The sequence below is a fragment of the Mytilus californianus genome, unplaced genomic scaffold, assembly GCF_021869535.1.
Source record: "Mytilus californianus isolate M0D057914Y unplaced genomic scaffold, xbMytCali1.0.p SCAF_3, whole genome shotgun sequence".
Classification (NCBI taxonomy): Eukaryota; Metazoa; Mollusca; class Bivalvia; order Mytilida; family Mytilidae; genus Mytilus; species Mytilus californianus.
The window spans coordinates 24,174,404-24,199,589 of record NW_026262679.1 but is presented as its reverse complement, the minus strand read 5'-3'; the positions used below and the strand labels follow the sequence as shown (position 1 = coordinate 24,199,589).

The 25,186-nt window shown below is 32.9% G+C and overlaps 2 protein-coding genes across 5 annotated transcripts in view; one reads left to right on the top strand and one right to left on the bottom strand.

Annotated features, from left to right (window-relative positions):
• The window catches only part of LOC127734182 (uncharacterized), a 38,252-nt gene extending 23,978 nt beyond the window's left edge, over positions 1 to 14,274 (top strand). For all 4 annotated transcript variants that reach the window (XM_052243906.1, XM_052243909.1, XM_052243907.1 and 1 more), the window contains 5 exons: positions 1,115 to 1,310; positions 2,933 to 3,153; positions 7,971 to 8,186; positions 11,957 to 12,082; positions 13,238 to 14,274. In XM_052243906.1, coding sequence (XP_052099866.1) covers positions 1,115 to 1,310; positions 2,933 to 3,153; positions 7,971 to 8,186; positions 11,957 to 12,082; positions 13,238 to 13,386 — 908 coding nt within the window. In that variant the 3' untranslated portion in view covers positions 13,387 to 14,274. The remainder of the gene's footprint in view (positions 1 to 1,114; positions 1,311 to 2,932; positions 3,154 to 7,970; positions 8,187 to 11,956; positions 12,083 to 13,237) is intronic.
• Positions 14,275 to 15,867: 1,593 nt separating this feature from the next.
• LOC127734181 (nuclear receptor-binding factor 2-like) lies at positions 15,868 to 24,027 on the bottom strand. The gene is made up of 3 exons (XM_052243905.1): positions 23,987 to 24,027; positions 20,700 to 20,784; positions 15,868 to 16,545 (listed from the first exon to the last, which is right to left on the bottom strand). The coding sequence occupies exons 1-3, from the start codon at positions 24,005 to 24,007 to the stop codon at positions 15,902 to 15,904; spliced, it is 750 nt and encodes a 249-aa protein (XP_052099865.1). The 5' UTR covers positions 24,008 to 24,027; the 3' UTR covers positions 15,868 to 15,901.
• Positions 24,028 to 25,186: the final 1,159 nt, after the last annotated feature.

Genomic DNA, 25,186 nt, shown 5'->3' with positions numbered 1-25,186 from the left:
CATAGGAAGACAAATAACGTTAAGATAAGGTAGACCAATAAAAAGCCATTCTAAATGTAACTGCCAATGAAATTAGTTAAAACATTAGTATACCCTCGAGACGTTGCAATATTCTGAATTGTTTTGACTTTTGGTATACAAATGCGTATGGGAAATGCAAATAATTAATTCTATAAAGCGTCTCCTGTAGCCGATATACTGGGCATTGGAATTATCTAGACTTAACAGTTGTAATTCATTTTTCTCTTTAAAAATATTTTGGATGTTACCTTTTCTTTCATATTTTTCAAATGAGAATATTATGTTTGATCGTTGTGAATATTCTCATTGGGACAAAAAAAAAAAATGGTTGTACCCTTTTGTGAGATATTAATATTTTTTAAAACATTTTCCACACAGAAACGAATATTTCGTCAAGGATGATTGAAAATGATATTAATACACTATCTTAACAAAGAAAGGGTCAAGAAGAACCGAAATTAGTATTAAAAATATATTTTTTAGAGATCAATGAAATTATGTCTTTCATATTAATAAAATATCTAAACAAAGAAAGTGGTCATGAAGAACCGAAATTAGTATTAAAAATATATTTTTGCAGACATCAAAATATGTTTTATATCTTTCATAAATCTTATGAATTCGGAATGCAAATGAAGGCCTCTATAAACCTTCAAATTTTGTCAGACCATAAAAAAATTAACCTTCTTAACAGCTTCATTACTAAATTTAACTAGAGTTTAATCAAAGTGCAACTGCAGACCATTGAAATATTATAGTAGTAAGTGTCACTTATTAACTTTTATTCAACAAAAAGAATACCACGTCAAAGGTTACTCTATTGAAAAGTTTTGCTAAAAACCATTGCAATCCTCGTATTCTCAACCTATAGAACTCAGACAACAGCAAATATTTAAGGACATTGTAATACATATATATGTGAATATGATAAACATTTCACATAATGTCAAAATAATGCTTCAAAAGAAGATTTTTTTTCATTTTTCTCCTCCGTTCTCAAATTGTGCCTTACGATATTTTTCATTGCTTGAATTGGAAAATAAAAGGAATACTTGGAACTTTTTGTAATTGTTGTTCGTTCTTATTTTAACAGTATATACCCTGTGTCCACCCAATGGAATATCAAACTCAGAAGCTTGCTATTGGATTGTTGATATAGGAACTGAATATGAAGTTATTAATGCATGTAAAGCAAACAACGGCACTCTTGCATCTATTCCAAACAGGAACGTGTCAGACTTCATAACATCTAGCTTTGACAGTCTGTTCATAAATACGAATATTAAATTGTATGTATTTGCTGTGTTTAAAATCTAATATTGTTATTCATACCTTATAAATCTTTTACTTATATATTTTGAGGACAACCTGTCGAAAACATGATATATTATAAATACTTGGTCCCTGAAGCACACTTGTTTTGTATTTTCTGATTTATTGCCAAATATTTACGATATCATGATATGCTCATTCCAGTTCAAAGCTAACAAATTAAGAAATAATTCATGGCAGCTGTAAATTTTTTTCATTTAACCATGGGTTGGGCATTTATATATTCGATTATTTTATCCGAGCGGTAGCGATATTAATACAACATTCTTCGATGATAAATAAAAAAAACATTCTGAGGCGTACAAGAAGCACGAAAAAAACGCATTTGAAGCCGGAAGCATATATATGACATCACCTTGTTTAGTTGCCAAAGATGTTAACATGATTTCACGGAATTTTCGTTTTAAGAGATTTAACATCGAAATCATCACTTTAGGTTGCACTTTCTAAATACAACTGTTTCACAAACCACGCCTCTTTTGGAGAGATATATAATATTCATAGATATTTTGTTTTGTTTACGTACTGGTTCCCAGATATGATCTCTATGTTTCATCTCATAGAGACATAACTGGTGTGTTACCAGTATAAATACACATGGATAGCGGCGAAATTGAATTCTGAGGAAAACCAAAAGTGAAGGTAGGGGTAGTATAGAATTTTAAGTATAAGTTAAAACTCTTAGAAGTTCGGGGCATATAAATGTTGAAAATATGAAACGCAGCCCTATAATTTGACCTTTGAAAAAAATTGTAGCGCATATAAACTTTCCATTCTAGGATATATTTTTTTACGAAACGTCATTGTAAAAGTGGTACAGTTTAAACCGTAAAAGGAGTTTACATTGTCTATATTTACAGAAGTGCAACCTGAAATGGACTGATTTGTTTATTTTGCATTAGAATAGAGATACCCGTTCTGTATTTGAAACTTGGCTTACGTAAAACTTGGATTTTAATGTCGCAAATTGAGTTTACCTGGTCGTATAAATAAGGTGGGCGTAACGCAGAACAGCCATTTTTTTGTATTAATGCGTTTGCGCTAAAAGTAGATATACTGTGATTATACTGGTTGACGATATATAGGTCGTCATATCAGAATGATAAGTACACATATCATTAGTGTTCACAAGTTCCACCGTCCTGGGGTCAATAAGTTTTATTATACTTCATGCCAAAAAAATGCCAGATTTTGATTGGTTAATACGAGGTAGATAATTTACTCTATCCCATGGTAAATACTCTATTACCCTTCACGGAGACGCTTGTTCAAGTGTGCGCTTTATTTAATACGAATGGTTTTTATGTACAAGACTTCATAGTTTATTACTTTGAATTTGAAAATTTAATAGACAATCAGCATAATGAATTAAATAACACATAGCGGAGAGGATGATCGAGCAAATTGTTACCCCTCGAAAAGACATTGTCAACCTTGGCTTTGCCGCGTTGACAATGTTTTCTCGGGGTAACAATCTGCTTTATCGCCCTCTCAGGTATGTGTTATTTATATGATCTTGTCAATTGGTAAAATTGAAAATACTGTAGCTTTTGAATTAACTGATATCTTATGATTTTAGATACGGTTCTGTAAATGGATATTTTATTGGTGTGAATGACAAATTAACTGAAAACGTCTTCATGAACTATGAGGATGAATTGCAGAATTGGACAAACTGGGACAATGGAAAACCAGATGGTAATACCCTCCAGAATTGTGTTAAACTCTTTCCATACTTTGTCTATAAATGGGATGATGATGACTGTACAGTAGAGGCACCTGGTCTGTGCTACTTCAAATGTAGGTAGATATTAATATAATGTACACTGTATTAGTTTATATACGAGTAGGTCTTACACATCTTGCAAAGTTCTTTAATTTCACTATTACAAAAACTGATGATGTCCTGTCACCCAGTCATCCACATTTCAGTGATTGCTTGCAATTCATTTATCCAAGTGAACTTGGGATTAAGCTTACTACCGAAACTGGAAGAGCTGCTTCATATCTTAATATTTTATTTGATGACATAGATGGGCGACTTCAAGCTAAAATCTTTGACTAACGTGATGATTTCAACTTTCCAATTTTCAACTTACCATTTATCAGCAGTAACATTTCCTTTGTCCCAAAGAATGGCGTTTACACATCTCAATTAGTGGGTGACGTCCGTGCTTGTTCACGTTTTCCCGAGGGTATCACGAGCCCAGTAACCAACACTTTGGTACTGGAATGAACATACGGATATTGTTCTATTTAAATTTTTTGTTATAAAATTTCGAAATAGTTCTAAATTAAACAATCATCTCCCTAATCCATAGCTCTGATTCCCTGGCGGGTTTTGCTTTACTTTTATCAGCTCTCTTCAAGGTTTATTTTAGGTTTTGGATTTTCAAATATTTTGGTATCAACCATCACTGAAGACACATTAATTAGAAAAATGCGCAATAAAATTGTCACTTTGATTGGTATTACGGAATTCATTAATAGGATGATCATTAATAGAACACAAAAACTGCTCTGACACGAGGAAAAACAACTGAAATCGACACTACACAAGTTTTATGTTCACCATCAGGAATTGGTTGACCGATATAGTGTGTCTGTGTCTCAACTCACTAAGGACATTTTTTAGATCTTTTATAGATACTAAAATAGTCGCCCGATCTGTAATTTAGAAAATGCGCATCTGGTGCAGAAAAAATGGTACCGTTTATGTTATTAACCGATGGTATCCTATACTCGGATATGACATTTTAAAGGAGTGTGAATTCGCATGACGGATGATGCATGCATAGTGCAGTCAGGATTCTACTTCGTCAAAATTATCTCCCCTTACGTCACCTAGTGTTTCCAATTCTGAAAGTGGAAGCCATTGTAGGGATGACGCGCTGTCAATTTAGCTCTTGAAAACAGATAAATTATCCACACGGCACCTTACGAACCTTACATGACAGTTGCATTTTAAAAGACAACTGTATCTTCTAGTTATTAAGCATCATTTAGTATACTTTACGGCGTTTTGTCAACTGAAAACAATTGCCTGATCGGTTGTTTGGGGGAATTTTCGAAAGTTCAAAACACATTACAAAAAAAATTATTAAATATTTCGTGGAAGGGCAGACGTAAGTTTTTCTGAGGTTTGAAAACTAATTACTAAAATTATGCACAAAAAAGATCCACAAGTAAAGTCTGTCGTCAGATGCTTTTAGTAAAAAAAAGTTGTTCAAATGCACAGAATGTGTTGTTATGACTCATATTAGGAAGGTATTTCACTTGACCCATATAATTCATTTCTTAGAATTTTTAATGTTATTATATCAACATGTGGCCTAAATATATAAATATAATGGACGCTAAAGCGATATGCTGTATAATACTTTTGCTTTATACGTTTTCAACACAAAACAGTCAACTCATACACGCCTGAACATAAAAAAAGGTGTAGCCGACTTTCTCTTTTCGATAAGATCATTGCCCATCATTAAGATTAAAAAAAAAAACTGTTACCGGGGGCAACGATGCAAATTAATGCTTTAAAAAGATCAATTTTTTATCTTTCTGTGGATTTTTTTTTCAGCTGAATTCTTGCTTATACACAAAAAAGATCCACATGTATTTGCACCTACCTTAATTGCCTGTTTTGTGAAAATTTGTCTGTAATATAAAAGTTTTCAAAGATCTCGAATCTCCGTACTATAATTTAAGTTTAAACATGTATATCAGATGCAAAACATTCTAAATTATGCACCTACATTAAACTTTTGAAGCCCATGGAAACAGATGTAAACTATTCATACCAAATTGACCATTTTTACCTTCTCTAATACAGTAGACTCCACCTAATCGGATATCGGCTAAACGAATATATCGGCTATTGTAATATTATTTCAAAACACCAAACCCTTCCCTATATGTCTAATGTTAATTTTATCGTGTAATCGAATATCGGATATAAGAATATATCGGCAAATCGGATAAGAATATTCAGGTCATTTTGTTCAAAACCATGCACAATCGGATATTTTCAATGTTTTTCTGACAGGAAATGGACCCGGAAGTTACGAAATTACAATCTTGCAGACAAGAAGATTTTGTTTTTACTAAATAAAAGGAACTATTTCTTAATAAATTGTTGTCTTTAATCATTGTCTTCCTTTGTCATGTGAATTAGATGCCCTTTTACTTCAAATGGTTTGAATTTATTTATAAAATATGCAAGACTCAGTTGACAAGTTGACGTTGCTGTTTGGAGAATTTTGATTAAACTAAATGTTCACAGAATCAGAAATATAATCTAAACTGAATGTACCTCCTTCTGAATAATTTATTGCAATATAAATATAAATCCCTTTTGACAAGAGAAATCTGACTTTTGTCAGATATATTTTTTTCCCATGTGCAAAAGTAAGAGTCAAAGTAACCACATGTCATGGACGCCATTTTGGATGTTTACAAATTTGTGAGGAAGCCTCTAGAACTATGACCTAAATATAAATAGTCTTCTGAAAACGTAAACTTTATGCAATAATATTTTATCAATCATGATTATTTTCATAAATTTAAATTTGATTATTTAAAGATATAAAATTATAACAAATACGCTTTTAGTTTGGAGATTCTACACAGACATGCTTAGATCTATTTATAGCCAAATTAGTTTACCTGTGTGATAATGTAAATAATGGATATTAATTTGCTTACAAAACAAATAAAGACAAACTATGGATGGTAGATAATAATTCACATAAATTTTTCAGGACATTTGATTTATTTTGATAAATAAAGGATTTAAAAACTGCAAACAAATTTAATCATTACATAATCAGCTGATAATTTTTTACACAAACATCGTGGTGATGTAACTGATAAAAATCAGTCCATCAATCCTCCAGCCCTTTCACATATTTAGCAATTGTCAGGGTTAGTAACATCTCAGGATTATATCTACTCATTATTGCAGAATATTCAATGAATATACATTCATCGTCTAATTGAATATATCGGGTAATCGGATATTTTTAGCTGACATTTTGGGTATCCGATTTGCCGGAGTCTACTGTACCTCTAATAAAAAGTTCCATTTCTTTTGTTAAATTTCAACTGAGCAGGAGATGCTTACCCTTTCGAAGCACCCGTTCTCTGTCTTTTTCGAGTTCATGCGATTCTCCAGTTTGTATTAATTACCTTGATTTGTCTCTTCTTTTTTAACATCCGAACACTTGATTTGCCTAAATTTACATTATTATCAAATATAATAAAGTTGTTTATTTACATTAAAAGTCGAGTTTTGTTTTTGTTTTCTTTATATGATCGATAATCTTATTGATATAGTTTAAAAGCTTATTATGTCAGCGAACATACTTCACTGGTCATTGACCTCGTAGTTTACTTTTTCCCATTTTGCTTTCTTTTAATTAGCTTGTTTATAACCTATTACATCACAGATGACCACGAACATGTTCCCATTATCATAACCACAATCCTGTCCTCTTTTCATCAGTTATGACGTCACTGAAAGATACTTACCACTGAATGTGAACTAACCATAAGCAACATTGTGTGCCACTAGTGGAGTAGGATCTGCTTACACATGAGATCGACCCAAGTTTTTGGTGGGGTTCTGTTGCTAAGTTCAAGTGACATTCAAAACCCACAATAGGAGAGAAACTGACAACGTCATGGCAGAAACGAAAGACTCCAATGTTAGGCAAACAAGATTACAAAACACTAGATAGAAAGTAACACGAACCCTACCAGAATGTTGGGTTGATCTCAAGAGCTCAGGAATGGTAAGCAGATCCTTCTCCACTAGTGACACCCATCGTGTTATTCCTATACAATACTTTGATAAGTTATATTATGATCATTTATAAGGGTATTGGTATTGGTAATTGAATCTTACCTAACCATTATTCTTCACTGGATTCGTAAACCATCGGTCATGTAAACTTGATCGAATTTGAAATTTTGAAAATAATACAGGTTTATTCAGGACAAAAGATAGACAGGACTGTTACCATTAAAACAACACGGACATTTGAAACTAAAAAAACACGAAAGTAACACTGCAGCGTAAGTGTATCATTAGAAATAATTAGAGATGACAACGATTATTCGAATGTTCGAGTATCGCTCGGTGGTACCGAGTATCGAAAACCAAAATAATACTCGAGTAATCAGTTTCCTTTTAGAACATTGTCTTAGATTTTGATCGATAAAAAATCATCTATATATATGGTTGAACGTCTAAAGACAGCGACCCACGAAGCGTAGACTATGTATAAATGTTTCATATTTTGCCGAGCGAGAACTCGAGTATTGCTTCTGGGCACCAGACGATGTATCGACCCAGTGGTAGTATCAATATTAATAGTACCATTATTCTGTATCAGATGTGTATTTCTACAATAAATGTCTCTTCGGTGATGCTCGAAGCCAAAATATTTGAAAATACAAAAAAACTAATGTGCTGAACAAAGCAAAATGGAAAAGTATAGACAAAGCCGGAAAGGGAATTAAGTTAGTAATATTGGAAATACGAAATAGATTGAAAAACATGAAGGCTATCTTTATTAGACGTGTGTTAGTGATATGATGTCACTTTTATACTTCAGTTCCAAAAGATACATCGACTGTTTCCATGGAAACAACAGCAGATACAACCTCAACAGAAAGAACAACAAATCTGATAACAACACAATTGCTAGCAACAACTTCTCAAAAACTAATATCAACAATCAGTGACTATACAACAGAAACAAGAACCACTAAAATGATTGGAACAACATCAGAAACAATAACCAGTGAAATTGTCGGAACAACGTATTCAGGTATTACGTAAACAAAAAAAGACATTATACTCTAAACCAAATCAATTTATTTCCATTCTGCGAGAACTCTTATATTAGTGCTTTGCATCTATTGTTTTTTATGTTAGTTGTTCTGTTTGTGCTTCGTACTGATCTATTGAGTTAAGCCATTTACAACTGATTTTTACCGTTTGTTCTTATGGTGTGCTGTTACAACACTGTTCCTTGTCAGTGGAAGGTTAAGCGCTCAAACACATGTTTAGCCCCGCCATATTCTGTATGTGCCTGTGCCAAGTCAGGAGCCTTTTATTCAGTTGTTGTCGTTGGTTCATGTTTGTCATATTTGGTTTTTGCAAATTGTTTTGTTATAAATTAGGCCGTTAGTTTTCTCATTTAAATTTCACATTTTTCATGTGAAGGCCGATTACAGCTGACTATACGGTATGGGTTTTGCTAGTTGTTTAAGACCACCTATAATTGCTTACATCCACTTCATTTGAACTATGTCGGATAGCTGTCTCATTGGCAATAATACGATATATCCTCATTTTCATAAGGTCTAATAAATTACCAAACAATTCTGAGGTGTTAACATTGCTAATTGTATTATATTTTGAAGAGCATAATACAAATCCTTTTGTTAAAGCATAAGCTGATCATTATAGTTGAAATTAAGATTGAATTTGCTAAAGAAATTGAATTACAAAGTGTTTAAATTTTCTCATTATTATAAATTGTCAGGCAAATCAAAAAGTTTGATTGCCAATCAATATTTAATACAAGATTTGATAATCAAGCTTTGCAATACAGATGAAGCTAAAGGAATTTGAATTTAAAAAAAAAAGAGTGACCAAGAGAGAACATGCAGGTTTCTGAACATTTTTGGCTTACTGAGTTGTAAGGAAGATAAGTCACCTGCAGAAAAAGAAAGTAACTTTCAATCAGGGAATACAGTGACCATCACCGGTCAGATATGTTATGCTTTACTTGACTGGGTGTTGAAAGTCGTCTGTAGCCAGTTGCAGTTTCAAATGCTAAAGGAAAGCTCAAATGCTTACACTACCGATGTTCAAACCTCGAAAATCGATTAGGAAGAGACAATGAAGATAACAAACAAAAACCGAGGGAATCACATGAACAACAATAAGAGCAAGACTGGGTGCGCCAACAGGGTAAGCGTCTCCTGCTATGCATGCATCACCCTCAAGTGAGTTGAGACACCGACATATAGTATCAGTAAGCCAATTTGTAATGGTGCCCGTAAAACATGTAAAGTGTCGAGCACAACCGTGGTAATGAAGTTCGTATGTTGTGAACATGCAGCAGCTTAACGTATTAACTGAATTATGTAAACACCTTACGATGGAGTACAGGATATGTTACTGCTGAGAAATGGGAAATCGTCTGTCACATTCTCTAGTTGGAAAATATCAACATATGATCAGACCTTTAAATGGGTACTCAGGGGAAGATAGTGTCACCTGAACTGACATTAAACCTTCGATGTTATCAACGTGTGTGATGAAGCACTGGGTACTCAGGGAAAGCTCATTTCACCTTAACTAACATTGCACATTCTGTGTTATCAACGTGTGTAATCAAGCAGTGGGTACTCAAGGGAAGGTGAGTGTCACCTGAACTAACATTAAACCTTCGGTGTTATCTACGTGTGGGATGAAGCACTGGGTTCTCACCGGAAGCTACTAGTATTTCAGATATCATCTGAAATAACATTAAATCTTCGGTGTTATCAACGCGTGAGATGAAGCATTGGTATTCAGGGAAAACTAATGTCAACTGAACTAACATAACACCTCATGAAGTATGTACAGAACATTCAACGTAGAATCAACATTTATAATTTAACTGCCTGGTACATGTATACCAATCAATGTTGTATCACAGTTTATCGATTTATAGATTAAACTAGAGACTCTAAAGAGCTTGTGTCGCTCACCTAGGTCTATGTGTATCTTCATCAATGCACACTCTCCAACATTGAAGACTAGAATAGAATTCATGACAAAAATCTCTGTTTGGTGATCTTGTTTTGCTGAGTCTACTAACGATTTCGGCAAAATTTATATATTTGTAGATCTCGTCTTGTTGATCATTTTTGCTGTTAAAAGTTTCTATCTATCTATCTATTATAGTTTTTTAAGATAATAGGCAAAAACGCAAGAAATTGGTAAACATCGTCATTAAAGGGCAATAAATCCAACAAAAAATCCTAGTTTGAAAAATTCAGACATTTGATTTAATTGTAGATCTTGTCTTGCTGATCATTTTTGCTATGTGAGACTTCAGTATTATAATTTTCAAGAAAATAGGCAAAAATGAAAGAATTGGCAATGATAACTCAACATTCTCAACATTTCTGCTCAATCAGATTTTCTCTATTTACATCGGTTTTGAAGATAATAGCAGAACTTGCATTTATACCACAATGCTCTAGTTTTATCCATGTCGGCCCTGTTGGTTGGCAGGTTGGAACATCGGACTATGTTTTTAACTAAATATCCCAATGAAGATTCTGGCCAAGTTTGATTAAAGTGGGCCTAGTAGTTTCAGATGAGATTTGTTGTAAAAGTTAACGGACGACGTACGATAAGTGATTAAAAAAAAAGCTCAATTGGTGTTGGGGCAGGTGAAATTAAAAGGGGAAAATGCATGTGGCAATCGGATTGGCAAAGACAAACATTTTTTCATCATAAACTATCAAAGTTTGTCACATTGTTTCCTCCTATTCTTATTATTAACGTTATTTTAATTTGGTTATCTTCTAATAAAATGTAAATTACATGCAATTGAGTGAGTGAACTTTTCATAACAGTAACTGCTTAGGTGTTTTATTTACAATTTTACACATTTATGACAATTTCCAAATAAATAAATAATTAGTATAAATAAAAAGAGTTCGTCCTAATCAAGTGTGTATCATTTATATTTTACCGAAGGACACCTTTCACAACAACATGGCTGTTCCGTTATCATATCAATTGTACTATACATCCTTGACATAATACGTGGCTTGTAAAACACAAATTTACTTTAGAGACATAACGTGCAACTTTTTTTAATTATTGACAAAAAATTGTGGCAAAAATGGTCAGAGTTCGTATATCAATAAGAAAATAATAGTATATAGAAGCACCTACCAAATATGAACTATGTAAGATAAGGACATGTGGTTGATTGCAAATTAGACAACTATCAAACAGGGTTTAAAAAAAATGTAGATTTAAGCATATCTTTTTTAATTCATTTTTGAGGATTTGTAGAACCCAAACGGACTTTGTACATGAAGTCAGGAGCCTGTTGTTCAGTGGTTGTCGTTTGTTGGTGTGATTCATATGTGTTTTTCTCATTTCTCGTTTTTTTATAGATTAGACCGTTGGTTTTCCTGTTTGAATTGTTTTACACTAGTCATTTTGGGGCCCTTTATAGCTTGCTGTTCGGTGTGAGTCAAGGCTTCGTGTTGAAGGCCATACGTTGGCCTATAATTGTTAACTTTTTAAACGTTGTCTCATTGGCACTCATATCACATCATCTTATTTATATTAATTGATACATGATACATATCAACTTCTGTATGTTTGAAAAGACAGCAGAAGTTCCATAAATGAACGTTGCAGTGTTTGGTAATTATGGCGATATTGATTGTGGTTTAGTTTCTTTGCTATAATTTATACGTTTGTGTGAGGTAGCTTACTGGTTGTTCGTTTAAAAGCACACATGAGTGAGCAAACAACACAACGAAAGTGATTTATTGTCTTCTTTTTTTCTTTCAGAAAATACCACTGAAGAATGCATATGTGTCTGCTACGCTACAAATCAACCTATAGACCGAAGTGAATTACAAGCAAAGATTGATAAATTAGTCAAAGAACTAACTATTCCTAAAAAGGAAACATCGCGTAAGTAACCACACATAAATAAGAACTTTATTAGATGAAGTATATTACTGTACTACAGGAAATTAATTAACATTTTACAAATTTCGTGTGTCCGAAGTGTGTCGTCTCGAGTGCAGAGACTTGAAAATTGGTATTTGCTGTTTCTCCGCTAGGCACACGGCATTAAGAGTGAGAGCAAAGACTAGTCGGCTTGGAGTCAGAATCATGTGTCCGAGTAAGGCGACACCTCTTACTGCTGATTGTTACCTCGTGAACAAGTACTTTTAAAAACCGGTTCAGCATGTCGGTCTTGTACAAATCAGGGTATATATGCATATAGCATTAACACCTTCTCGTCCTGAATATGCATTTAATTTGTCACTGGACATTTAACAGCCATCCACCATCCCAAATTGTAAGCTATATGCATGCATTTTGAAAATTTATCATGAAACATACATGACTGTGATGAAAAGACATTACAATCCCCCCTCCCAAAAGGAACTTCACGCCTAAAGCTATGACACATCCCAGTAGTCAGCACTTCTGTGTTGACATGAATTATCAGTGGTATGGTCATAATTATAAATTAGCTGATATCAAAACTTTTCGAAATACTAAGGATTTTGTACCCCAGGAATATATTACCTTGGCTAAATTTTAAGGAATTTGGGTTCCTCAATGCTCTTCATCTTCGTAATTTATTTGGCCTTTTTATCTTTTTTGATTCGAGTGTCATTGATGAGTCTTCTGTAGACGAAACGCGCGTCTGGCGTACACAATTTCAATCCTAGTATCTATGATGAGTTTATTTATCATATTTACTGGAATGAAGAGTGTATATAGGCGCTCAAACGTTTGAGTCAATTCGGTGAACATGAATTTAGCAGCTGATTCACCTTTACGTTATATGTGTTGCTTATTCATCATGCGGTGACAGACTTATAGCTTTAACTTACCATTTCATGGTAGATAAGATATGAAATGTGTTCATAATTAAAAAAAAAATTAAAGCGCTTTCCATAAAATAGCAACAGTTCAGCTAGTCCAGTCCGGTCAAGATTTTACACTCTGACCCTTAAAATATTTTAGCTATGTCTCGTGTTATTTAACCATATTTAACATTTTATATCGGCGCAACCAAATTCTGTTTACATTATATTTAATAACTTTCAGGGAATAAAAGAAAGTTAATAAGTGCACCAGATAACAGAACCAGTGCAAAGAGTATTGGCTATGTTGGAGCCACTGTTCTGATACTGATTGGTGGTCTCATCATTGGGATGGACGCTCTAAATATTTGTAAAAACGTCTCGTCAAAATAAATCTTGGTGTGCAATATGTAACCTTTGATTCAACTAGACATCATGCTATTCAGCACTCAAACGTATGCTTATGTCGATACATGTCATAGACACTTATATTGTGCAGTTCAAAACACTTTTCTGAAACTAAAGAAATACGAAAACAATATACCAAGGGAAAACAGCTGAAACCGTAGTTTTTATTATTAAATACAAAAAAAATAAATAAAATCTTTGAATTTTAGATACAGTGTCATACGTGTAATAAACTATTTATAGAATGGTTGTGTTTATACAGAATTGTTATGCTGTTAATGCGTTAGTAACAATAAAGTATCACCTTGAAGTGAATTTATTCTACAAATATCATAACAACTGCCAAAGCCATTCTGTAAAAGGTACCCGCTGAGCTTGTGCGGACATTTGAAATTGGGACAAGTATACAGAAGAAGCCGTTGTAGAAACAATAGTCATGCAGTATTGTATTTAAAAAAAATATCGACTTGTGGATTATACCGGACGTCTTATTTTTATCTGGCTATCGGTAACAATACACTTGCATACAAATGTAGGACAGGGCATTAGAAATAAGGATAGAAAGTTAACAATGACTTTCCAAGATACATAAAAAAAGTTTTTTTTTATTCGTATCAGTATTTTACATATTTACACAAAAGCGTTTAAATCAGCATGAGTTAAACATTCTCATGTGAACTAGTTTATTTTTTTAATGAGTAGCACATATTTTACAATATTTGTACTTTAGTTCGATATATTCGCGTTCAATATATTTTCATGCTCTGTCGGCGTTGGAACTGGTCCTTTATTTTTCTATGCCAGATTATGTTTACGTACAGATTATAATGCAGATGGCTTCTGATTACATAAAAAGAAATCTTGTTAATTCAATTGCACTGTTTGCCTATCGCAAGGTCTTTTATTCTGTTGAATCACTTACTCAAAAAAGAAAAGAAAAAAAAAATTAAAACAGAATTAAATGTCGGAACTATAATCACACTTTTAGTATCTACATTTATAAAGTAAAATATCGATGTTTTCATCCGCTTTATGTTCTCTGTAAAAATTAGAATACACTGTTGACATTGAGATATGTCTCGCGTTTTGTAATTTTGATAGTATAAGTGCAAATATTAAAATTAAAATAATGGCAATATTTAAACATGTAAACTATGCAAATCAATCAGTCAATGAACCATGACTGAAGGTGCAGAGCCAAATAACCTCCATGGAAATGAGAAATGACAATGATTATACAAGAGTGAACACTCTGAAATGTCTCGCCTGCTTTACTTACCATTGATTTTATGTTGATAGTCCTAAATATAAAGTTTAACTACAAGTATCATGATCCAAGAAAAAGAGGTCAAAGTCAGATGAACTTGCCAGACAGACATGTACAACTTAAAATCATTCCATGCATCAAATACAGTTGACCTATTGCTTATAGTTTAGGAAAAACAGACCAAAACACAAACACTTAACATTCAGCAATGAACCGTGAATATGAGCTCAAGATCAAATAAAAATATGCCAGACCGACATATACATCGTAAAATATTTCCTTACACCAAATATAATTGACCTATTACATACAGTATTAGAAAAATAGACCAAAACACAAAAACTTAATTTTAACCACTGAATCATGGAAGTGAGGTCAAGGTCAGATGACACCTGCCAGTTGGACATGTACACCTTACCAACATTCCATATACCAAATATAGTAGATATATTGCTTGTAGTATCTGAATTATGGACTTGACCACGAAAACTTAGCCTTGTTCACTGATCCATGATATGAGGTCGAGGTCAAGTGAAAACTGTCCGACAAGCATGAGGACCTTGCAATCCATAGTTTAATGAAAACTTCGCCTGACCACTGCTCATGAAAGTGGGATAAAACAGTAAATCTAATTCAAATTCAAATCTATCTTATCAATCATTCAGATGCAGATCCAGGATTTTGAAAAGGGGGTCCATAATAGACAACATTTGGAGTGAAATTATCGAAAATCACTTGAATTAAAGTGGAATGTAAGAGTAAAAAGTAAAATAACAAAAATACCGAACTCCAAGGAAAATTCAAAACGGGAAAGTCCTTTGTCAAATGGCAAAATCAAAAGCTCAAACACATCAAACAAATGGAAAACAACTGTCATATTCCTGACTTGGTACAGAATAGAGATTGTATGAAAAATTCATGAATCTTTTGTACTTATACTACCAAAATCTGTTATCATTTTGAAATTTGGTATTGACAAATTTACATATGAGGATAGTTATTGTGCATGTTTTTTTGTTTTCTAGAGCAGAGGTATTCAAGCAGTAGCTCTGACTACCTTAGCTATCATTCTGTTGTAGCAAGGTACTGTATCATGGCCCCAACAAGTCTCCAAAAAGGCATTCAGATGTCAGAGCAATCTCAGATAAGATTTGTGAAAGCTATGAAGAGATTATTTTCTGAGCAAAACAAAAAAGGTGTTTAAAAAACTATTTTTATTCATTATAGGATATATTAATCATTGCTGAATAGTGTAAGTGTTTCAGTATCAGTCTCAGTTTGACTTTTCAATGAATCAAGGTCAAACTGAGGCATTTCAAGTGGAGGCAGCATAAGATCAGGTATACACGATCCCTCTCCCATATCAAACATGTCTTTACCATCTGATTCGATCAATTTTAAGTTATCATGTAAAAGTTTCTTTTCTCCTCTCAGATCCATCACCTCTTTACTGAGCTGAATAACTTGTTTCTCTAGTTCCTGATTTTTTACATACATTTCTTCCAGAATATCTTTATCATCTCTGGGAATTTTTGTTATACTGTGTGTTATATTTTGTTTCTCTGTTCTAAAATGCACAGTTAACTCTTTATTCCTTGGATCACTAAATGTTTTATTTCTATTGACGAGAAACCCTAGTACAGAATCCGTGTCAGACATGGCATGTAGTACTGCCTCATCATTGACTTCCTTATCAGTTTGTGTACTTTGGTTATGTCTAATCAGTGGGGTAATAGTTTTATTGTACTGAATGCGTTCCTCTCTGTCTATTTTATGTTGAAGATTATCCTGTTGTCTAAGGTGATACTGGTGTTGGTGGTAGATAGACTCTTTGGCTAACTCAGAGTTTGTGGTCTGTAAAGCTTCTAACAAGTAGTCTGAAAGACAATAGAAAATACATCATTGAGGATAATAAAATAATATATATGCACTAAAGTAATTTAGGTTTACAAACCAGGCTTACATTTTAAAACCGATTACATATAAAGTATCCATGTAAACAACTATAAAAAATAACAAAACTGGAAATTAAAAGCGCAAAAGTGACGGAAAAGGAAAGCCCATGTAAAAAAATCATTTATATCAATTAAAGGAAATTATTTGACAAAAAATAAAAAGGGATATCACAAAGTATTCTATCAAAAGCATATAAATGGCTTTGTGTGAAAAATGTATGAGGATAACTGTTGACGTATAAATATTGAGGCAAATATGACAGTTAAAAGTCCCACAAGTTTGAGCGTTCTAAAAAGCTGTGGACTGCTTCTCTCTATCCTAATTTAAGGTAATACTAGAACACACCCACAAAATCGCGAGCATTTTAGAGCGTGGTTGAAAGTATATAAACTGTTGTAGGAAGAATTTTTGTAAAAGATTTTATGACTGGAGAATTTCAGGAAAGGTATCAAAAGTATCTTAAAAATGAACTGATGTCAATATAACGTTTTGAATTTTTCACCAGCAGACTTAGGTTTTTGTTATGAATCTCATCATGTAATCAAAGAGCTGAAAGCTCTGAGGAAAAATGACGCCATTGTCTTTTATATTGTGATATTTTTTATGCAAGTCTTGATTTTCACATACTGTAATAAGTTATTGCAACATGTCTCGTAAGCATATAATTGATATTCGTATATGTGTCTGTTTTTTTCAGTACAAATGAATGGGTCAAGACTACCTGAATGATCTACAGTATCCAATTACTACTGGCTGTTTTTTTGTATAAATAAATAGGTCAAGACTACCGGAATGATCTACAATATCCAATGACTACTGGCTGTTCTTTTGTACTAATAAAAAGGTCAAGACTATTTGAATGATCTACAATATCCAATGACTACTGGCTGTTCTTTTGTACATATAAATAAAGACTACCTGAATGATCTAAAGTATTCTAAGTAATGTGATTTTTTTCTTGCAATTACATTTTTCTAAATCAAGAATATTGACTACTAGTATCCTTTTCAAACCAAATGCTTATGAAGAGCCTGTTGTTAGCAAGCTCTTATACCGCACATACTCATTAAATAAGTTACTAGTGACCTAGTTATTTCTGTTACTTGAAGCAAATTATATTTCTGTATATTTAGACAATAGTATAATATTGTTTTACTAGTTTTATTTCACCTTGAAGATTAGACAAATAGGGATACTCCTTCGATTTTTTAATTCATGTCAGTCAGATCGCTTTATATGAAACTTGAAACCACTTCTCTGCCATATTGTTATTTTATAACAACTCTGCCCTTGACCATGTTGACCCAGGTAATTGATATTCATTCTTTAACCATACATCATAGTCAGTTAGTTTTTGATTTTGCACTCCCACACCACCTTTCATGTCTTTCAGGTCAAATGTCTGTCTCCATTTAAGTTAATGACATCGAACAATCATGGTATTAAACACAATTTCAATAGTGATAATGCTGTTCTCGTGGGTCACCATATATTCAACTTGGGTAGCATTCCAGTTATTGAAATTTGTGTCAGATTAGAACAATGATCTAGATCTTTAGGAATGGATCTTATAATTTAATATGGAGCCATAGTATGGGACCCCTACATGGTAACAAAAAAAAAACAAGCTTGAAAGGATACAATGTCAAGCGGCAAAATCTATCACCAGAGATTACAAGTCAAAAGAGGATGGACGGGATACGTCTCTAAAATGCTTGCTGAACTGGAACTACATCAAGATCTCCAGACAAGACGAACAAAGCATTGAAGCCAGAAGTTAATATTTATGTAAAAAGTAGTTGAGGGGCTGATTCCCGCTATTGAACCATACTGTCATTCTATAATATCATTGCGTAAGTATTTCTGTATTGGCCTTGTTATTGGTCCATGTCTTGGGTGTATTGGTCTGAGGCGAAGCGGAAGGCTTCTCATTTAAATGTATAGAAGATGTGTGCATGTGGTTGTTGATTTAGTATTGGAAATGTGGTATTTTTAGATATTGATTGATATAAAATGGATGTCTTAGACTTTTTTATGCCCCACCTACAATAGTAGTAGGGCATTATGTTTTCTGGTCTGTGCGTTCGTTTGTTCGTCTGTCCGTCCATCCGTCTGTCCTGCTTCAGGTTAACGTTTTTGGTCAAGGTAGTTTTTGATGAAGTTGAAGTCCAATTAACTTGAAACTTAGTACACATGTTCCCTATGATATGATCTTTCTAATTTTAATGCCAAATTAGAATTTTTACCCCAATTTCACGGTCCACTGAACATAGAAAATGATAGTGCGAGTAGGGCATCCGTGTACTATGGACATATTCTTGTTGTATATATATATATATAAAGATGAACTTTTCTGAAATTTTAAACTGGCTGTTCAGTGTTTAGTTGTCAATGTTTTTGTGGAGTGTGGTTTTCTAGTTCTTTCAAATGGTCATTGACTTGCGATTTTGATTGCTAGTTCTGTATATAATTTATCTAGATATATATGAATGTTTAGGTATGTTGATTAAGAGTAACATGATTTTGAGTGATGAAGACAATAATAATCAAAACCAAAGAGTAAACAAAGACTTGTACAACCAAAAGATATTTACAACAGTCAAAATAAATAAGAAACAGCAATAAATATTTAGTTTCAATGAAAATGATTTTGTTCTACATTGTACTTTAAGAGTGTGCGTTATACACACATGCTTTTAAAATTTTGTTCACTTAACAGTAACTTGTTGAATTTACATTTACAAATAGACACGACGCTGGAGGTGTGCCTAGATTGGCAGAAGTTATAAATACAGATAATGCATTTTTGTAAACATTGTAGAGGAACATTGTTAAGCTAAACAAATCGTGCATATTGCAGATTAACAAAGCAAATAAACATGTACATTGTATTAATAATTGATATTTCAATATTGAATTTCAGTGTGCAATTGTTGCATAATAAAATAAACATGAATTAATGACAGTTGATTGGAACTGAAATACACAAAGTTAATTTTCCAGCATTTGATGTCTTATCCTGAGACGAGAAAAGTCTGTAATTCTTTATCTCATTTAAGCCAATAGCTGTTGCTGTATCTCAGCCGCATCATAAAGCAACCAATCAGAATCTATATGTGATAAGTAATTATTTCAAGATGGCATGTATATCGACTGAAACTAATAGCTCCGCACCGTGATGCGAAGCAATAACTCTTGAATGACAAACAGTTTAACCAGAAATTTTTTAAATAAAAAGCAAGTCTACATACACCGTCACCAAGTCCAACAACAGTATTGAGTTTGTAAAAATTTGATTCAAGCATACTAGAGCTAGTGCATGACATTTAAAATATGACATTTATTTATTTGATGGTCAAAGTCTCATAACTCTGGAATGACATATTGAATTTTTTTTAAAAATCAAACACCTTAATATGTTTGCCAATTTATACAGTTATTTAAAGTTGTCAGTTAATCAATCAAAGCAAACTCAAGTTATGGTACAAGATGCGAAACATTTTCTTAAATCTGATAATTAAAGTCCTGTAACTCTGGAACGAAACACCAGAAAACAATAAAAATCGAAAAGGCATCCATACATCAATCCGAATTTGAATGTCAACTTTTTAGGAAATCAATCCTGACATACTGGAGGAAGAGGCCGATATGTGAAAAATTACTTTAGTTAAAATGGTAAAAGTCCTCCAATTGTGGAACAAAAATATATAAAATTAAACAAATCTAAAGGGAGTTTTCTTTTATCAAGACCAACAATAATGTAAAGTTATGAGGAAATCAATTCAGGTAAACTATAGTAAGTGTGCGATATGTGAAACGTTACCTTCAAATTCAAATGGTTCAAGTCCTGTAACTTTGGGATGACATGGCCAAAAAAATTTAAATCCCAAGTGAGCTTTCTTCCGTTAATCCTAATGTTGTCTTAAAATTACATGAGAATTGTTTATAGCAAATTTGATTTATCATACGAAGTGTTGAAGGACGGACAGATGGACATTGGTGTACTATAATACCTCCCCTCTTCGAAGGGCATATAAAATATGTAATTAAAGTGACATAACAACCAGTGTTTTACCTGCAGCTCTTCTGTGACAAACCATTGCCTCTTCAAACTTTTTACACTTCAACATCATATCTGCCTTTCTACTCTGCTGATGAGCCTACAAATGAAAAAAAAAATTAATATATTCTGTTACATTTGTCTTCAACTCTGCTAAAAAAAACTGAAGAAAAGATCTAGAAAAATTTAGTAAAGTCAAGTAACAAAAACATATCAAATTCTATTTTTTGAATGCCATTTACTTCAAACAGGATGATATTTCAGTCATTGTGCTGTTGCCTTTTACATGAATGTTTGCTCCATGACAGCAAATATCCCTAAACCCAAAGTTCATTTTTATTGCTATAAATTGATACCCATTTTGGGGTATAATGTGTCGTCGAAGTTCTCAATAATAGTAGGAAATTCGATATAAAAAAATGTACTAATTATAATGAATCCAAAATCTGTCAATTTATAAAGCAGTTCTGATTACCAATAATTTATGCAAGAAATTCAGTTAATTTGGTTATCTACAATAACAAATGTACATGATCTTATTGTTCAGTCCTCAATCATGAAGACAATACACCTAATCGCTATTTTGTCCAATCCAAAAAAAAAGCAGTTACTTAGAAAACATCATGTATGGGTCAAGTGTCACAAAAACAAAAGTCATTAGTAATGAGCTGAGGGAGAAAAAAATCATATTTTATGATACAAAAAACACAAAATAAATTAATAAAAATGCTTTGGTTAAAGTGTTTACATGGTTTACAATGGTTTAAACATGACTTGTCTCTGAAAATTTCTTTATACATGAACATTAATACATTGTTTAAACAGGGCCCCAGATAGCTTCAACTTGATTGTGGCATCATGAAAAAGTTGTGTACATGTAATTTCAGAACTTATCTGGATTGGAATAAATATTGATATGGTATTTCAACTTCACAAATTTCTGGTTATCATAAATGATTTTTGTAATGCCATTGGACAAATTAAAGTAAAACACCAGGGGCGTTTCCAGGATATTTGAAAGAGGGGGCATAGAATACAATTTAAGCCAAGCTGAGCTAGGCAAAATTTTTTTTGGACCTTTTTTTGGCTAAAAAATATAAAATAATTGTGAAATGCACCAATGTAACGGTTCCTGACTTGGAGCATGTATATTTTATAGTTAAAGTGTCAGGGTTTGATATTTTTTATGCCGAATTCTCTCCATTAATTGTTTATGGTATATTAAAATGATTGGATGGATCTTAATAGCAGTAGACCAATAACGAGAAATTCCAAATTCTAGGGTATAGGGTGTTACTTTACATTTCAATAGTCATAGGCCAGGATTTTATGAACGGGAGGCGTAATTCCGGTTGCCCTGGTATAGGGTCCAAGGGGAAGGTCAGAAGCTCCTGGATTTCAACAATTTAGCATCAAATTATGAAGTATTATAACTCCATGATAGACAAATTGGTAAAAATTGTCTGCCTTCGGATCATTCAAATTATGTATTGATTAACATGTGGATATCAAATCTTTGGAAGAAGTTGTAAATTCAGTTCAAAGGTTATATGAAATGGGCATGAAAAATGTAAAATAAATCTTTAACGATAGCTTTTTCTGATATTTTGATATATATACCCGTTCTGTTAAAATATACCTTTTCACTGTTTTGGTCTTTTGGAAAATGTTGTTTGTGCTGTATTTAGACCCCTTTACCAAGAAATTTGTTTAGCATGCATACGTATATAAATTGCGGTTTTTATCCAACGCAATCATAGGTTTGAACGTTGTTTTCAATTTAGTAGATATAAAAAGATGTGGTATGAGTGCCAATGAGACAACTCTCCATCCAAGTCACAATTTATAAAAGTAAACCATTATAGGTCAAAGTACGGTCTTCAACACGGAGCCTTGGCTCACACCGAACAGCAAGCTATAAAGGGCCCCAAAAATTACAAGTGTAAAACCATTCAAACGGGAAACCAATGGTCTAATCTATATAAAAAATGAGAAACACTTATGAACCACATCAACAAACGACAACTACTTAACATCAGATTCCTGACTTAAGACAGGTGCAAACAGTTGCAGCGGGTTTAAACGTTTTAATGGTACGTATACCAAACATTCACCCTTGTATGAAACAAATTTGCCACTGGACGTTAAGCAACCAACAATCAATCAATTATATGAAACAATAGTGTAACATTGTATTTATAATACCCCGTTTTAGATAGTCAAATCTTACCCCTTCCAATGCAAGGCAAAAAAAACATAACCCCATTTCAGACAATTTAGCTGATAATGCAACCCCGTTTGTCGGAACATACCTGGTATATATATAGCGAGTATCCCCCGGGTAGGTGTAGAATGGCCACTGGGGAAGTGTCACACAAAACAACCATTTCATGTATAGATTTACTTACCGTTTTGGTTGTTTAAAAAAGGTGTCCAAGTCACCCATCAGATGGGGGAATCAGTATTAAAAAGAAATCAGAGTATGTGTTTAATTAATGAATATAATGATAAATTGCCATATTCAATACAATATACATGATATAAGTAGTTTCCGATTTTTTTTTTTTATTAGGGCCCCGCCTAATGGTGGGTCGCCTTTATAGTGATCCGTCTGTCTGTCTGTCTGTCCGTAACAAGTTGTGTCCACTCTATATCTTGAAAACCTTTATAATTTCATACTTTATTCTTGACATGTATATTAACCAACACCAGAGGGACAGGTAGTGTCATAATGTTTGTACAATTTCCTAGGTCAAAGTTCAAGGTCAAAAACTTTGGTTTCAGTTGACAACCCCATGTTCTATGGTAAAGATCGTGTACGCTCGATATCTTGAGAACCGATATAATTTCAAAGTTTATACATTATTTACAGCAGGGCCAACAGAGATGAATGCCATCTCAATGATGTCTAGTTGTAATAAATTTAATTCAATTTAAAAATGTCAGACTGTTGATCACTGTTTTACATGACTACAATGTAGCTAGCCTAGCCAATATATTAAAAAATACCTTTAAACTTTAATATAATTTTTAGGACTAGTATGTAGGTATTTTTTTCTGATACAAGTGCCTGTGCGATCTCCCCCAACCTTAGTCGAAATAATTATGACGTCTTGAAAGGCTTATTTGGACTACCCCAACCACTGTCGGGCACTGACCCCAACCTATGATCAATAAGTCCAAAACATCCAATTACTTGTTTGTATTTAATAGGTTAAAAAAAATCGTAACACCTGCCTTATGTTATATCAAATACTTAAATGGATTAAGGAGTAATGATGCTCTGAAAGGAAATTAATTACCTGATTTAGTGGACTGTCCATGGTAAATCTGTTCCCGGATATTTACAATGATATAATAAAACAAGAACGACTTCGGAGAGCTCGATAAAATCCGTACAAAAATAAAAACTGTAAATGTATAGCTGTTAGTCTTATGTTTGATCATGTTTGGCACGATATATTGGTAATCACCATTGTTTCACGAAAAATAATATGAGGAAGGCGCTACCTTGAATGCCAGCTTACCAAGACTATGTCCTACATATTGATTGATTGTTGGTTTGCTTAACGTCCAGTGGCAAATATTTCATGCCTGTTCAGGACGAATGTCCTACATATAGTATTTGTCTAAAATAAAATAATAAGTTCAGATGGAAAATGTTAAGGGAACGATCATTGAACTTCAAAAGGCAGGATGGAGTATTTTTTTTTCCTTCAAAAATATTCTGATTCCCAAATTGATGAAAAAAAATATTCTAATCAAGCAGAAGACAAAAAAATATTCTGAATCCAGATTATCCTCATACCTTCTAGCGTTAATTTTTGACCAAATAATTTTGATTGATAGCGTTGAAGCCCTATGCGTGAAAAAAAAATCTAACTCAAACAAAAAACCATAACCCCTACCCTTTTGAAGCTAACTGGTTGCACCCTTATTGTCCATATTGTTTTCTGCTGAAAATAAATTTATTCATGATTTATCTAAATGACAATGCTTAAATTCATTATCTTGTGCCATTTTCAAATCCATTTTTCTTTCTTTGCAAATTTTTACAAAACTTAAAACAATAAGACATTTGTTTAATTTCAAAACTATGAATACTGTTATACAATCCATAACTTTATTAAATTTATTTTTTGTTGATTTTCATGAAAAGGTGGAGGATTTGGAATATCTTTTTCATCAATATCTAAAAGTTGTAGCTGTTTTTTTTTATTTAGTATTGCAAACAACGCTTTTTGTTTGTTGAATTATTTTTACTTTCTAAATTAGCTGGATGTTCATATTGTATTCCCAGTTTCCTGCATCTCATATATATGTGATCAGCAAGAGGATCATTCTGATTGTTAAAAGAAGAGTTTGAATTTACAGTGAGCCTGTTTAGAATAATGTTTTGATCAGGTTTTTCATTTTGATCTAAGCATAAGGAACCATAAATAGGATTGTTAAGTTGATAATTTAAAGATTTTGCTATTTTCTAGGATGCTATTTAAAATTTG

Bases quoted from the DNA above. Each gene is read 5' to 3' on its own strand.
- LOC127734181 (XM_052243905.1), bottom strand. From the start codon at position 24,007: ATGGACAGTCCACTAAATCAG. The intron at 20,785-23,986 runs GTAATTAATTTC...TTTCATTTGTAG, and splicing joins TGGACAGTCCACTAAATCAG to GCTCATCAGCAGAGTAGAAA. The intron at 16,546-20,699 runs GTAAAACACTGG...ATTGTCTTTCAG, and splicing joins TTGTCACAGAAGAGCTGCAG to ACTACTTGTTAGAAGCTTTA.